Source organism: Centruroides sculpturatus, unplaced genomic scaffold (assembly GCF_000671375.1).
Source record: "Centruroides sculpturatus isolate CEXI.00-Female unplaced genomic scaffold, Cexi_2.0 scaffold867, whole genome shotgun sequence".
Lineage (NCBI taxonomy): Eukaryota > Metazoa > Arthropoda > Arachnida > Scorpiones > Buthidae > Centruroides > Centruroides sculpturatus.
In genome coordinates this window covers 108,222-123,251 of record NW_019385160.1, presented here as the reverse complement: position 1 = coordinate 123,251, position 15,030 = coordinate 108,222, and the positions used below count along the sequence as shown (strand labels likewise).

Below are 15,030 nucleotides of genomic sequence, written 5' to 3'. Positions count from 1 at the left end.
ACCTGGCAGGAAGGACCAAAGATACAGTGCTGCATTACTGTATATTCTTTCATTATTATTAGACACAACCTTATGTGCTATGTTATTTTTTTAACAGTGCTAATAACCTTAGTTATTGAATCTACCTTGTATACATTTTAAACAAAAGTTGAAAATGTTATTGATAGTAACATTTCATTCATTTATAAATTTCAATAAAGTCCACAAAATTAAAAGTAATTACATTTTCCTCCAAACTAATATTCAGACAACTGCAAAAACTACAAATAAGTTTATTACATAAACTAAATATCACATTTAATGATAACACAATATTGTGATCATAGATAATATACAATATATAACACTAATACGCTAAGTTATACGTAAACTAATAATTATCTTTATAATAATTTAAAGACAGTTATTAGTTTATATGTAATTAGCAATCACTTGCTCATTACAAGTAAATTGCATTCTATTATATGTTAAAAATATCTTGGACAAATAGTTAATTGATAAATTCAAGAACAAATGTTTTCAGAATGTTTTTTTTTTTTTTATAATATTAGTTTGTCTATCAAGCAAATTTCTTTTTCTTTCTTTCTTTTCAAAATGATAAAAGCCATTGATTATAATACAAGAAAATTGCTTATACAAGTTTTTTTATACTTAAGTGATTTCTGAAAAGATTATTATTATACTGTAATATTATATCTGGATAAGGAGAAGAGCTCATAACACATGTTAAACAGCAAGGAGTACACTGAGCATAAATTGTTTAATCAATGCCAAATTAATTTTGTCATAAAAGAAACCATCCTTACTCATAAATAATACATTAGAATTTTTTACATCTTACATGATCTACTTTATGATTATTCATTCATGTAACTTACTACATTAAAGATCTGTGCTGTGAACTATAAGTAAAAATTATGTAAGAAGGAATTATAACTGTGTATGAATAATTGATGGAAATATTGATGGAGGAAAAAAACTCATTTCAGCAATTATAAATGAATTTTTGAACCAAATTTAAAACATTCTGATTAGATACATATCGTTTAAAGAACAGTATAGATTTCATTAAAAAATTTTCACCTGTTTTTCGAACTTCTTCAACAGCTGCTAACATTTCCTGACATATATCTGGATTTTCATGAGCTATTTCCTCTCCTTTTAAAATAAAATTTTCTGTTGCCTTTTCAACAGCTGCAACCAATATGTGAGCTCTTTTGGATCTTCCTTTCTTCTTTTTTGATGGTCCTTTTGTATTGACGAGTGTAGTTACCTTGAGAATTTTTAAATTTTAGTGTTTAATACTGTTTTCTAAATATATTTTACATAGAAAATAAATTTTAAAAAATATTCCTAACACATACTTGTATCACTAAAGGTTCAAGTGTTTTTTCAACTGATCTAGTTCTGATTTCAAGATTTTTTGGATCCCATTTAAGGGCAACTGATGGCAGAGCTGTATCTGTACTTGTCATCTTTATATATTCACTAACATATAAATTATTTCTAGCAACCAACCTTTAAACCTGTAATAAAAAAATAGATACTGGTAACTACAATGAATACAAAACAAAAATTTTAATTTATCATAATTACTACATTATATAAATAATACAATTTAGCAAAAATTAAAAATATTTTTAAATATTTTCTTTGATGAATATTACATAGAGTAACTCAAATTCTAAATCAAATAAAATTATCATCATTCTTTATAGTTTACTTCTGTAGCAATTAAAAATTACAATTGTTTTAATAATTACAGAATGTAAATAGAATATATATTAATTTCTGTGTGTAACATCTTTGCAATTCAAACAATAATTTTGGTAGATGATCAAACAGCAATCGTCTACCAAAATTATTGTTTGGATTGCAAAGACACTACACACAGAATTTGAAGATACAGCAACCATACCTTCTACATTATATATTTATTTATTTTCTAGTACATAAATTAACACTGTAGTTAATATGATTCAAATTAAATCTCTAAAATGAAGATATTATAAATTCACTCTCTCTCTAAAATTAATGTATAAACTGTACTGCACAGTTAATTAAAATCTTACTTTTAAATAATTCTTTCAGTTATTATATTTTAAAAAAATGTTTGAAAATATTCATCTTAATCTAAACACTTGTTTTTCTAAAGAAATTACACAGTTTCATAAACATTTATGTGCATAAAATATTAAAATAAATAAAAAAATAACCAAAATAAAGATTAAAGCAAGTATTTCCATTCTTTATACCAAAATTCTTCAAGCTTACAAATTCTAAAAGATTGTTATAGAATTGAACAAATACAAACATTTGTTTTTAATCTTTATTTTGTTTTAACATTGTATGCACATGAATTTGAGTTTAATTTAACTGCTATAACAATGGCTGTATTTTAGATGTTTGAAAATTATTTTTCAATAGTTTAAGTCAGCAGTTCGCAAAGTGTGCGCTGTGGCTTCCTCACAGGGACGCCACAAAATGTTATAAATTTTTATAACATATAATGTTAGAATTTGACATAGGGTGCCTTGGGAAAATCTGCATTTAGCAAAGGTGCCGAGAATCAAAAAAGTTTGAGAACCAATGGTTTAAGATGTATCATTCTTGGAAGATTTCAAAACAAATATTTAATTCAAAGAAACTGAATAATTATAATAAAGATACACATTATTGAAAATTATGAACTAACTATTCATAAGTTTAAATTTATAAATCATTTACTTATTATTTATTTATTCATTCTCTTTAATGCTTTTGTAACAAGACTTATTCCATTATCTAAAATATTTTAATTCTTAAACATGGTCTCATCTTTTCAAAATGATGATTTAAAATTACAAACATTTTAAAGATTATTACGTTTAAACTTTGATCTAAAAAATAAACCCAATTATTAATTTAGGCATAATAAATTTATTAATTAAATAATTTTCTTCTTTAGCTGACAAAATATATTTATCATAAACAGGATTTTATCACATTTTTTAAAAGACCAATAAACTGAATATTGAACTAGAATGGCAAGGTAAATGTTTCCAACCATAAAGAATTCATATAAATAAAGTTAATCATACTATTAATGAAAATGTTCATATGTCAATTGAATTTAGTTTTTTACTGCATCTACAATATGTAGAAAATTTTAAATATATTAAAAACTTTACAAACTGAAAACAGTTATCTAAATGATGACCACCTCCACACAAACTAAATACACTCCCACCTTTCTTTACAAGCTTTGATGAACTCATATATAAGCATTTGCTTTGTCAGATTGGTACAATTATAAATTCACAATTTGTAAAATATTATAATCCAGAAAATCTTGTAAAAGTTTAAATATGTTTGGAACCAAATATATTAAAATCTTAAGTTACTTTTTAATTAAATAGTTAATATTCTTAGATTCCAACCTTACACAATAACTATCACAAATTAATGTATGAAAAAATCTAATATTTGACATTTATCTATATAATATATATCAATTAACCTGATATTTTTAAATTTAAAAATAATATTGCAATTCATGACAACTACAGTATTCTCCCACACAACAATCTCTATTAATAATGAACAGACAGATATATATTAATTTACAAAGAGGATAATATCAATTAACTTCATTAAAGCAAATTAAAAACATTAATAAATTGAAAAAATTAATCATTTTTTATTTATTTTCAATTAAGAATCAATTTTAATATTTCTAAACTGCATCTAATAAAAACTTTATATATTAATATCTATATTTAATTACATTTTCTAAACCAGCTCTAAAATAATCCTCATTTATATTAATATATCATAAATAATAGTTATAAGTTGTATAACAACATTCTATATTTTGAGAGTAAAAACAAAAATTTTATTAGACATTTAAATCAAATTAGTGCATAAAATATGTCAATAAGACCAAACCAAAATCTGTCCCGAATTCCACAAAAAAAAAGAAAAGAAAAAAAATACAAGTAAAAAACAGGTAGTTTAAATTAATGAATATCTTATCCAGTTAAAATATTCCATCACGACAATTTAAGTACCTCATTCAAATCGTTTGTTCCACTCCAGCACATTTCCTGTAAACAGACATCACAGCAGACTTTCTTAGAGATTCATAATGATATACACTCTCAAGCACACACAAACACGCTACCATATCGTGCAATGCCTTGTGACTAGACAATGGAAGAGGAAATACAGATGACTCATACAATCGACTACAACGTCAGAAACGTTAATAGCTTGGTTGATTTGGTCAAAGAGCGAAACGTTATTTTATTTTGATAGACTATTTCCTGATAAATCTTACACAAAATCTAAGGTGTGCGACATATTAACGATTTACGCAGAAAAAATTCTTGTATTATTTAGTAATTTAATTTTAAAATCAAAATTTAAATGTTTTTTAAAACGATATTCTTATATCTAAAATATAACACACAGTTTTTAAGAAAGTGATCAATAAGTAGCATAAAAATACAAGAATCCGTTTACGAATCCAAATCGAAACATTCATTGATTGTTTGTTATATAAGCGTTACAATTACGAAGAAACACGATAAAAAAAATTTATTTTGCCAACGTGTAAAAAACTGATTGATTGTCGATGACGTTACTGATGAAAATTATCAAATAACAGGTAGAAAATGAATAAGCTCCAAGCACAGCAGCAACCTGAGAAGTCGATTTTTATTATGCGAGCCAAAACAAATGTAAAACAAAACAAAAAGTCGTTGCATCGTAACAGTCCCGATTTTTAAGTAATAACAAACCTGTACTAAATTTTACGAACTAATGTTACATTATTAATCACACGAATGCTTCCATAATTTAATGTAGTTTAAAAATAATAACACATGCTTATGTACTGTACGTTATATTCTGCTAACATTTTGTTTTATTCGACGTTAACGAATGCTAAATTTAAGTACAAAATTTGCACGGAATATGTGAAATATTACCTTCTATTTACATTCTAACTTCCGTTTCTGATAAACCAGAGTAACGAATTTTCTACATTATAAACCGTTCGTAGTAATCAGATACTATTAAGCTATACCAACGAATCGAAACGTGTTTCTAGTTAAAGCGAGAAAAAACTCAGAAGTATTTTAGATTTTTACTTATCATTTATATCTTAGAATAATCTTTGATATTTACACAGCTTACATTAATCTGTTAATTAAATTAAGGCAGTAATTAACTAATCGATAATTTTAACATATTACTGTAATTAATTTATTCCTATTTACGGATTCATAAGAAATGAAACGTATTCAAAAGCAGTATATTGCATTTATATATATATATATATGTTTGATGGTTCAGTTTTAAATAAACTCTTGAATATCAGAATTTAACTTGTGATCAATTTGTAATCTAGAGCATATTTCGTTCTAGAAAAAAAAATTTAACACAATTTTTCATCGCTTGTAGCTTTTAAATCGTATGAAAGAGGGAGAGGACAAAAACACTAATCAGATAACGTATGGTCGATGTAGGCGGGTTCTCCAAGCCACAGGCGAGTCACATGAATCAATACATCCAATAGTAGCACATACTGCATTTATTTTTTCATATTTAAGTTTAAAATTAGAAAGTTTTGAAGTACTTTTTGAATAAGAAAAATGCAATATTAAACTGTATAATATGCAAGAAATGATTCACAATTTTATTCCAAAATAATGAGTTTAAATTCGCATCGTTATTAAACTTAAATAATTAATAAGAATTTGATTATCGAAAACGTTAAACATATTAAATAAATGTTAAGCATGCGAGATTTTTAAAATTTGTAAGTAAAATAAACCGAGGGAAACTTGCAGATACTTATACAACGTGACAAAAGTGAGAAATGGAGAAACGATGTACTATTTCCCCGATGTAATGGAGTTGAACTACTTAAGATGAAACGTTATCCTCTTGCTGATACTCTCAAAACATTTCTTATCACTTTCGCATGATTCCATCATCGAATAATGTTTGGTTTCGAATATTAAATATTCGAAGTGAACTTTATAAAATATGATTTCTAGGTGTGATCATAAAGACATATTTCAGAGAAGCCATATAAAACACCCTGTCATTTTTTCTTCCCCTCTCTCGAAATTCCACGAATAATGATGGATTTAAATGGAAACATCTCACTTATTCTTCTTATTGTGGATTTCCAAATTTAAGAATTATTCCATTACACGATTTATATAAGAAATTCATATCAACTTCTCACATCGATTTATTTACGGAATGAATGTCGGCATACTTGCCAGAAAAATGTACCTGGTTCGATATAAAATACCACACTCAGCGATAAATTCTACTCGTTTATCACAATCTTTACGATAATATATAGTTGAAATATGACGAGTTAACAAACTTTAATTTTTATATAAGAAAACCTTTTATGAAATTAATCCACGTTTAAGTATTAAAATTGGTTTTATATAATAGTAACTAAAGTAATTGGTTTTTGTTTTGTAATATTGATATCAATAGTTGCAAAAATAATCACTGGACAACAGAACACAAATTTAATCTATATTCATACAAAGTTTACAGACAATTTTCGTTGTTCAGTTCTCTGTATAATGAAGACAAAATTTCTATTATTCTTATCAGAAGAATGTACTTTTTATTTTTTAATTAAATATACAAATAACGTAGGCTGGGGATTGTTTTCTAGGCTGATTAAATAAAATTTTCTTCGAAATAAAAAAAAGGACATTCTTTTTATTTGCTTTCGTGAATTTCAATGCAAATTTTATATCAAGTCAATTCAGTACAGTATTAAATATATCCTAAATAGTATAAAATCAAATAATACCTATCATTAAAAACTAGGACGAAGCTTAAATGTTAAAACTTTGATCTATTAATTAACATAGTTACGAGACAAAAAAATAAATTATAAAAATTAATGCAATATATAAGCACATCCTTTATACATAAAAAATTATTAATCAATATCTCAAAATATATTTTAATTAATTAATTAAGTGCATAATTGCAATTATGCACTTTATATTATATTAACAGTTAAAATTACTTAGTAGAAACGACGATCTAATGACATAGTAATGAATCCAAAATTCAGACTACATCTCTTTTCTGTAATTGGCCCTATCAATTAAAAAAAACTAGATGCAACGTAAGTATTTATATGGGCTTGTATAAATTGTAGGATTGTAGAATTAATTGGATAAGGTAACGTAATCTATCAAGGGGGAGCGCCTCCCTAGAAGACTTTATATGGGAAATTGGTCCCTATTTAGGTGTTAGATGCACGAAGAAAATCTGGTGAACTACAAGTGAACATTCCTGTGATGAGGCGCGTACCCGCGTGCAACTACCAGTGATCCGTGGTTTTTATCCACTTTGCCACTGGTAAGCGGCTATATAAAATACATACTAATTACAAGTTAAAAAATTTACTAAATTAATAATTTCGATAGTTTTAAAACAGAAAGGCAATGTTTCGCTTATTTAGATTTATTCAATAGTACTGTACGTATAGAAGCTTTTTTTTTTAGAAATCTGTATTGCATCGTTAAATATAATATTCAATGATGGGAAAACTTATCTTAAAAACATTTTTTGAAGAAAGCATAAATATTAAATTCTTTTCTCTCAAAATGACAAACAATTTATATTCAAATAACTATAAAAATGAATAAACAACAGTTATTAAAAACAAAACTTTACCGAACTCTATGTGCAAACTTGCGTGCTGAACTACATTCATATACAAGGTATATACATTCATTTAAGGAGTTGAATAACGTAAATATTTAATAAAATTATTCGTTTTGTATAATTTATTTTCCATCAAACATTAATTAAGGTTCGTTTAACTAAAGTTATATATAGTTTAAAAACGGAGTTTAATGTGCAGTTTTCTATAATGTAAAGACATTGTACACATTAAGCTCTTTGTACTTTGTAAATGGGTAATAAACAATGTCAAGAAATTAAATAATTAGATGCATTTTTTTATTCATTACATCTATGAAAAATTAAAACTGTTGATATTAATAAAGAAATATTATAAATATTTTCATTATTTTTTATATAGAATAGACTGAGATACATCGGATACACGAGTAAAAACGCTATAAAACTTACATTAACAAGCTCATTTTTTTCTCCCTGAAATGAAATGTGGTTCATACCAATAAGTTACGTGACGATATTCAATTTTCAGCAACATACGTAAATCTCGAATGAATATATTCTGAAAATATGAGGAATATAGCTATGCTTTTATGGAAATTAGCTTTTAGACTGCTTAATCTGTAGATTATATTACATTAATGTGATGCTTTTGTATTATTAACACATGTATTTCTCCTATACGGACAGCTAAGCGATGTTTCTGCGTATTTGGTTTCATTCAAACAATTTATTTTGTATGTTCACTGTCACTAGTTAAACATTCAATAATTCACTTCGTGTAAAGTGTATTTATCATGATAATCAGTGAAAATGTTTTTAAATATGTAATAATAAATTAGCGCCTTTCAATAGAATTCTTACTTATTTCACTGTTTTCAAGAACTTGCTTCGATATCAAAAATAAACCAACCACACATCCAATCTTCTTGTTAGTTAAATGATTATATTTAATATTAAATTGCTAGAAAAGCAGAATATTCTTTCATATGCCAAATACAATTTCAAAGTATTAAGACACCAACCCAACCNTCAATAATTCACTTCGTGTAAAGTGTATTTATCATGATAATCAGTGAAAATGTTTTTAAATATGTAATAATAAATTAGCGCCTTTCAATAGAATTCTTACTTATTTCACTGTTTTCAAGAACTTGCTTCGATATCAAAAATAAATGAACCACACAGCTTTCCAATCTTCTTGTTAAATGATTATATTTAATATTAAATTGCTAGAAAAGCAGAATATTCTTTCATATGCCAAATACAATTTCAAAGTATTAAGACACCAACCCAACCGATCTGACGAAATCTCATGTATTTATTCGTAGAACATTCGAACAGAATGTTTTGTGTGTTTAAAACTAAAAGTTTCACACACGCGTCCTGCAGTCGATTCTGCGTCACGCTAAGACACGAAAATTATGTGAAAACGCAGATCAATTTCGCTTCTGTTATCGTATTATTGACACTTTTCGTTGCAACTTGATGCCAAACGGCGTTATGATCAATATTACACGTTGCGCTGCTTGACGCCACGTCACGCCACTTTACACACTTTATGAATCATCTCTAAAGGACTGCCACATCTAAAAAAAAATACTTTGTCTGACACTCGATATTATTGAATGTCGGATAAATTAGATTTTCGACAGATTCTGCACATAGCAATTTTTATAGATTGCCAAAAGTAGAGTGAATTTTAATACAGGGATCTGAATACAGTGACTCAAAAAAGTGTTTAAATCGGTTAAAAATTTTTAAATGTCCCAGAACACCTTGATATTATTCGTTACTTCCATCTTTTTGTGCTTAATATGTTGTTTATTAATATATAAACATTTTTAAAAAATGAGCATTATATATAAACATGATAAAACATAAAACAAATCCGCTTACAAAATGCAAGCCAAAAAAGTCTGCATAGAAGTAGATTCGTTTTCAAATTCGCGCCATAAAATAACTCTAAAAGTTCAAATTTATCTATTACTAACCATTATACATTATAATAATTAGGCCCGTTTTGTGATTTTTTTTGTTATTGCTAATTTACAATATCACTTAAAGAAAATATTGATACTCTCTAAAATCTGGATGTGAATTGTCACTAAATATGTGTGAATTAATAATTAAACCTCGTAATGAAGGAAAAACACTTTACGAGAAAGAAACATTATTGAAAAAGTATATTCCAGCATTCAAAGGGTAATTAATAACTTTAAAGCAACAGGCAATGCACTCTCAAAGTCTAGATCAGGATCATAAAATATTAACACCTTGAGAAAAACGAAAAATTATAGAGAGCAAAAATAAATTCAAAAGTAAATAGCTACAGAAATGGCTACATCTGAAAATAAAAAGGTTAGTACAGAAAAAAATACTCAATGTTTTAATTAAGAAGGGCTAATTATCATGGACACACTGACAGACTGAAACCATTGATTTTTAAAAATCAATGATTAGAAGCTTATACATATCAATACATAGAAGCTTCAGAATTTGCGTGAATATGTAGCGAATTTGGAAGACATTTGGAAATGCGTGTTATCTAATAATCAAAGTATATCTAATATATTTGGCTCTGATGGAAGAGAATATGTGTGGCAGTAGCCCAACACAGAATTTCAAGTGAAGAATACAAATGTCAGTGTTAAATATGGGGGTGGTAATGTGATGATGTGGGGATTTATGACAGCATATAGAGTTGGAACATTAAAATTCATCAACAGCTAATGAACAGATATGATTATTTAAATATTTTAATGGAAAATTTAATAGTAGTGTGCAGAAATTGGGATTAGAGAATAACTTCATATTCCAATAGGACAATGATTGCAAGCATTCTTCACATTGTGCAAGAATGGTTACTGTGTAATGTTCAAAGACAATGGCTACACCTCCATAATCACTCCTTAGATCATTGGTGGGATTTATTAGAATAACTAATACACAACCATATTATTACATCTAAAAATACACTAAAGGCTACCTTACAAGGAAAATGGTATAAAATAGGAGAAGACACTTCAAAACTAGTTTCATCAGGGAGAAAACATTTAGAAGTTATTAGACAAAGAATTTGCTACAGAATACTAGAATTTTGTTAAGTTTATTCTAATTGAGATTATTTTCCACTATTTTATGAAAGCAAGGCTATGTTTAGTCGTTGGTCACTGCAACTACATCCAATCAATTCAGTGAGAGGGAGTTCACTTGCTACATTTTTGTTGCTCTGCAATAATCACAGGAAGTTGCAATATATTTTTGATAGTTATTGTGACAAAATAATAATGATTATGTCATTACTATCATCACAGAATTATTACAAAATAATAATTGAAATCAAAGTGAGAAAAATTCCTTTTAGTCTGAAGATACTTGTACTTTACTGCCTTCAAAAATTTAATTTCTGTAAATTAGGAAAACAGATTCAATCAATTGCATCTACACTACTGAAGAGATTCTTATATATTGAGATAAATGATTTTAAATGTAATATCTTTTAAATAATATTATTTAATAAGATTCCAGACATGTTCATAATCTTCAGTAGTATCATTGTATTAGTAGTGTGGGACAATAATTTGTTTTTTAATCAATTTTTATCATTTCAAACTTATAATTTAACTAAAACTGTTGCAAAGTTCACTGGAATAATAAGGAAAATTCAGAACTTCTTAAATATTAATACTGCAAAACAACTTGCATTGAACCAAAAATTCAATATAGTACTGTTATCTGGAAAATTGCGACCGATTATATTGTAAACTGCCTATAAATACAGCAAAATGGACTTATAAGAGCCATATACAAACTGAATTGTTACATACCAACCTCTACTTATTATCATCGAGAAAAAATAGATAATATAGACTTCGTATGCAAAATAAACCACACGTTTTTACTTTCAAACTTATAAAGCTTAAAACGAACAACTATCATTTTCTAGACATAATGGAAAATTACTGCAGGAAAAAACAACTACAAGAAAACTTTAACTACTTAAAAGCATCTACAAAACTCTAAATAGGACAATTGGCTCCAGTTTTCCAGATGATAAAATATTGGAAAAAAAAAAAAAAAATACAAGAAATAACCAATCAAAGTAGTTTAAAACAACAATAAGAAAAAACTCCCTCAGCCAAATTCTTTTCTTATAAGGCAGGGATATATAAGTATAATATATAAGTATGGCTCTTATATATTCTTATATAAGAGCCATACTTATTATATGTCAATAATAAGGCCAAGAAACTGTTTATCCATGCCCATTTTTTCTAATGGAAATCATAAAACTTTATGATTAACAAACAATAAAAACACATTTTCATGTCTTATAAAACATTAAATGTAAGAATATAATAAATTCACATACTAATTAGATCAATTAAACAAAGTAGTTCAAAAAATGAGGAATTAATGATGATCCAATTTACTAAAAATGGCTTTAACAAAATTTATATACTTAAATACCATTACAGTATTGCATTTAGACATCTGTAGAATCACTGCCAAGAAGAAACCTAGATTCAAAATATTTCATTCTAATTTTTTGACTTCTTCACATTTTAGAGTGTGATGAAAAAGTGTATTTTTTTTAAAAAGATAAATTATCAGAATAAACTGTAAGTTTTTGATATTTATAACAAAGGTTTATTTTATTTGAACTGATTTGTAACAAAATTGAGATTGTCTGAAGAAAAGATTGTACTGATGGAAATACTGGACTCTATCTAAATTAAGACGTTGAAAAATTGTCAAAATTGAGTTTTAGAGAATGAAAAGTGAAAAGTGGCCAACAAACTAAAATAGTCTATATCAGGTAATATCAAAGTTGGATCAAAACCTGCCAAGATAATGATCAAAGTAAGAACTTTAAATCAATCTGTTTTTATTATGGTGAGCAAGATTTCTTCATTACTAACTGTAATGAAATGTATTAAAAAGAATCAAGAGAGTGAAGAATATTCATTACAAAACTTTCTTTACAAAACAAGTGTTCCTCTTTCAATTCAGATAGCATAATAATCAGTAACTGAATGGTTCGGCTTAAAGATCTAATAAATTTCAGTTTATTTAAACTGAGTTGTATTTAAGGCCATAGATAAGCAAACAAAAATCCGATAGATATGAATTACATTCTAAAAGGATAAGTAAGATTATGCTGAAGAGAGGGAAGATTGAATTGGAAGTTTCTCTACCTCTAGCGAATGCAAATTGTTGAAATGTGTGAAATGTGGCAAGTTTTTTCTTGCATCCTTTAAATTAATTTATTTTTAAGCAAGCATCAGAAAACTTTTCAAAAATTTGTTAAGAATGTTATTGGTTTCTAATTTGAGGGTCTATATGGTCACCTTGTGTATCATACTATATATAACAAAGTTCCAATTGCTTGAAATTAATTCAGAAAAGAAAATCCCATTATACTGGTCTAACAGAATTTGTTTTGATTTAGCAAGTACTATTTTAGTAATTCATCACAATCTGGAGAGGAACTGTTACAGATTTAAAGAAAAGCAGTGTCAAAGAGGTCTATCAAGTAGTGACAAGCTAAGTCAAGTTTTCACTTGTTGGAACACATTTTCTGGGAAGGGTCAGTCCTGGACAAGTTGAGACAGGTATGTCAACCAAGGCAAACCTGACAGAAAGCTCAGCTCCAGATTGGTTGGCCAATGGATCTAAAAATTAGATATAAGGTAATGCAACCATTGGTATGAGGAGAAAAAAGTCTAGCCTAAGGCTGTGTACTATATTGTAAAATAGTCATCAAATACATGGACTTAAATTGAGTTCAATGAATCATAGCGTGTCCTTTTTGACAGACTGGAAATTGGAAGATACGATTTGAACTTTACTAGCAATGTTGAGTTCATTTAAAGTGGAAGCATTATCTAGATAATTATTTTTATACATGAGTTTGAATCTGGAAAAACATTAATATTTGGTTGAAACAAATTGGCCAGAAAAACATTCCAATGAGTAATATGAATAGGAGTTGACCACAAAACATTAGGAGATTTTTCTAAATGTACAACAGCATATTACATTTATAAATATATCTTATATACCCTATGTCTGTGCCAAAATTCACATTCAAATTCTCAAGCATTCATTTTTCAAAACTAACAAAAATCTGATATACAGAACATAAGTTCCAAAATTAAAATGGCAATCAGATAACTGATTCCACCAATTACCTCTTCACATTAATAATCAAAGACTGCTGAGCCTATTGTTGATGCTCATCATAACTTTGTCATTCATATGGATCAGCCTTAAATGTTATCATTCACAGATTAATCATAAAGATCAAAAATTTTTACAAGCTGAAGATCTCATCTTTAGGAATAACTTTTACAGAAAACTTTAACTCAAATATTTCAGCAATAATAAGAATTAAAAATATAACAACAACTGCCTTGGAAATTCTATAATCCCAAATTATCAGCTTTATTTTCTTCCACATTAATATTTGAAACTTTTTTCCTTCAAGTAATCTTTCTAATCTCAATATTCTATAACATACTAAAACTTGATTATATTTGTTAAGCTAATATTTAATTAAATATTAAACTGTACACTTAAGGTAATTAATTCTTTTCACTGAAAATGAATTTAATAATTAAGTTAGTAGAGGAATTGTGTTATTCAGAATAGGTAGGTTTGCTTTTCCTTTCTTTTAATTTTTCATTTATTAGGTAATGTATAAAAGAGCAAATAATTACTCCTAAAAAATAAATTAAAAGCAAAATAAAACACAATTTACAAAATTAACATTCAGCTTAAGAGAACTATCAATCATTCATTGTGAAGATAAATAGTATGACATATTTCTGTAATCTTATGATAAGAATTTCAGAATAGAAAATATTAAAAATTATTAAAATCGACTGAGGAAAAAATTTTATTCCATTACAATTTTTCATATACTACATACCATATTTAACAATCTTCATAAATTATAATTATATCAAAAAATTTACTATATACTTTCTTAGTAGTATTTATATTCCTATTAAACTATTTATAAAACTTTCATTAAAATTTATAAATCATATATTGTAGAATTTTAATAAAAAGAAAACAAAAGATGACAATTCTATTCAAAAATTTATGAAATACAAAGTAGATAAAAGTACTGTACAGTAGATCCCCTATAAGACGGTAGATACGTTCCGTTCTTTATGAATCAATTTTGTAGGAATCATAGTTTACGGACTACGGCTGTTTGAAAGGTTTTCTTTCATAAAATTAATCGATTCTAGACTAATTCGACTCAACATTTCCAAAATACGTATATTTTTTTGAAAATAATCCGTATAAACTACGTTATAAACAAAAAATTGTAGGATT

General features: G+C 26.7%; 1 protein-coding gene across 6 annotated transcripts in view; it reads right to left on the bottom strand.

The window, feature by feature from the left end:
• LOC111635599 (catenin alpha-like) overlaps positions 1-15,030 on the bottom strand; it is an 80,260-nt gene that overhangs the window by 58,082 nt on the left and 7,148 nt on the right. For 4 of the 6 annotated variants that reach the window (XM_023380606.1, XM_023380604.1, XM_023380605.1 and 1 more), the window contains exons 2-3: positions 1,365-1,526; positions 1,084-1,273 (exon numbers count right to left, since the gene is read on the bottom strand). In XM_023380606.1, the coding sequence (XP_023236374.1) occupies positions 1,084-1,273; positions 1,365-1,475 (301 nt within the window). In that variant the 5' untranslated portion in view covers positions 1,476-1,526. Of the gene's footprint in view, positions 1-1,083; positions 1,274-1,364; positions 1,527-4,049; positions 4,346-8,130; positions 8,409-15,030 lie in introns of those variants that run through there. The other 2 variants (XM_023380602.1, XM_023380601.1) reach the window with 2 other exon arrangements.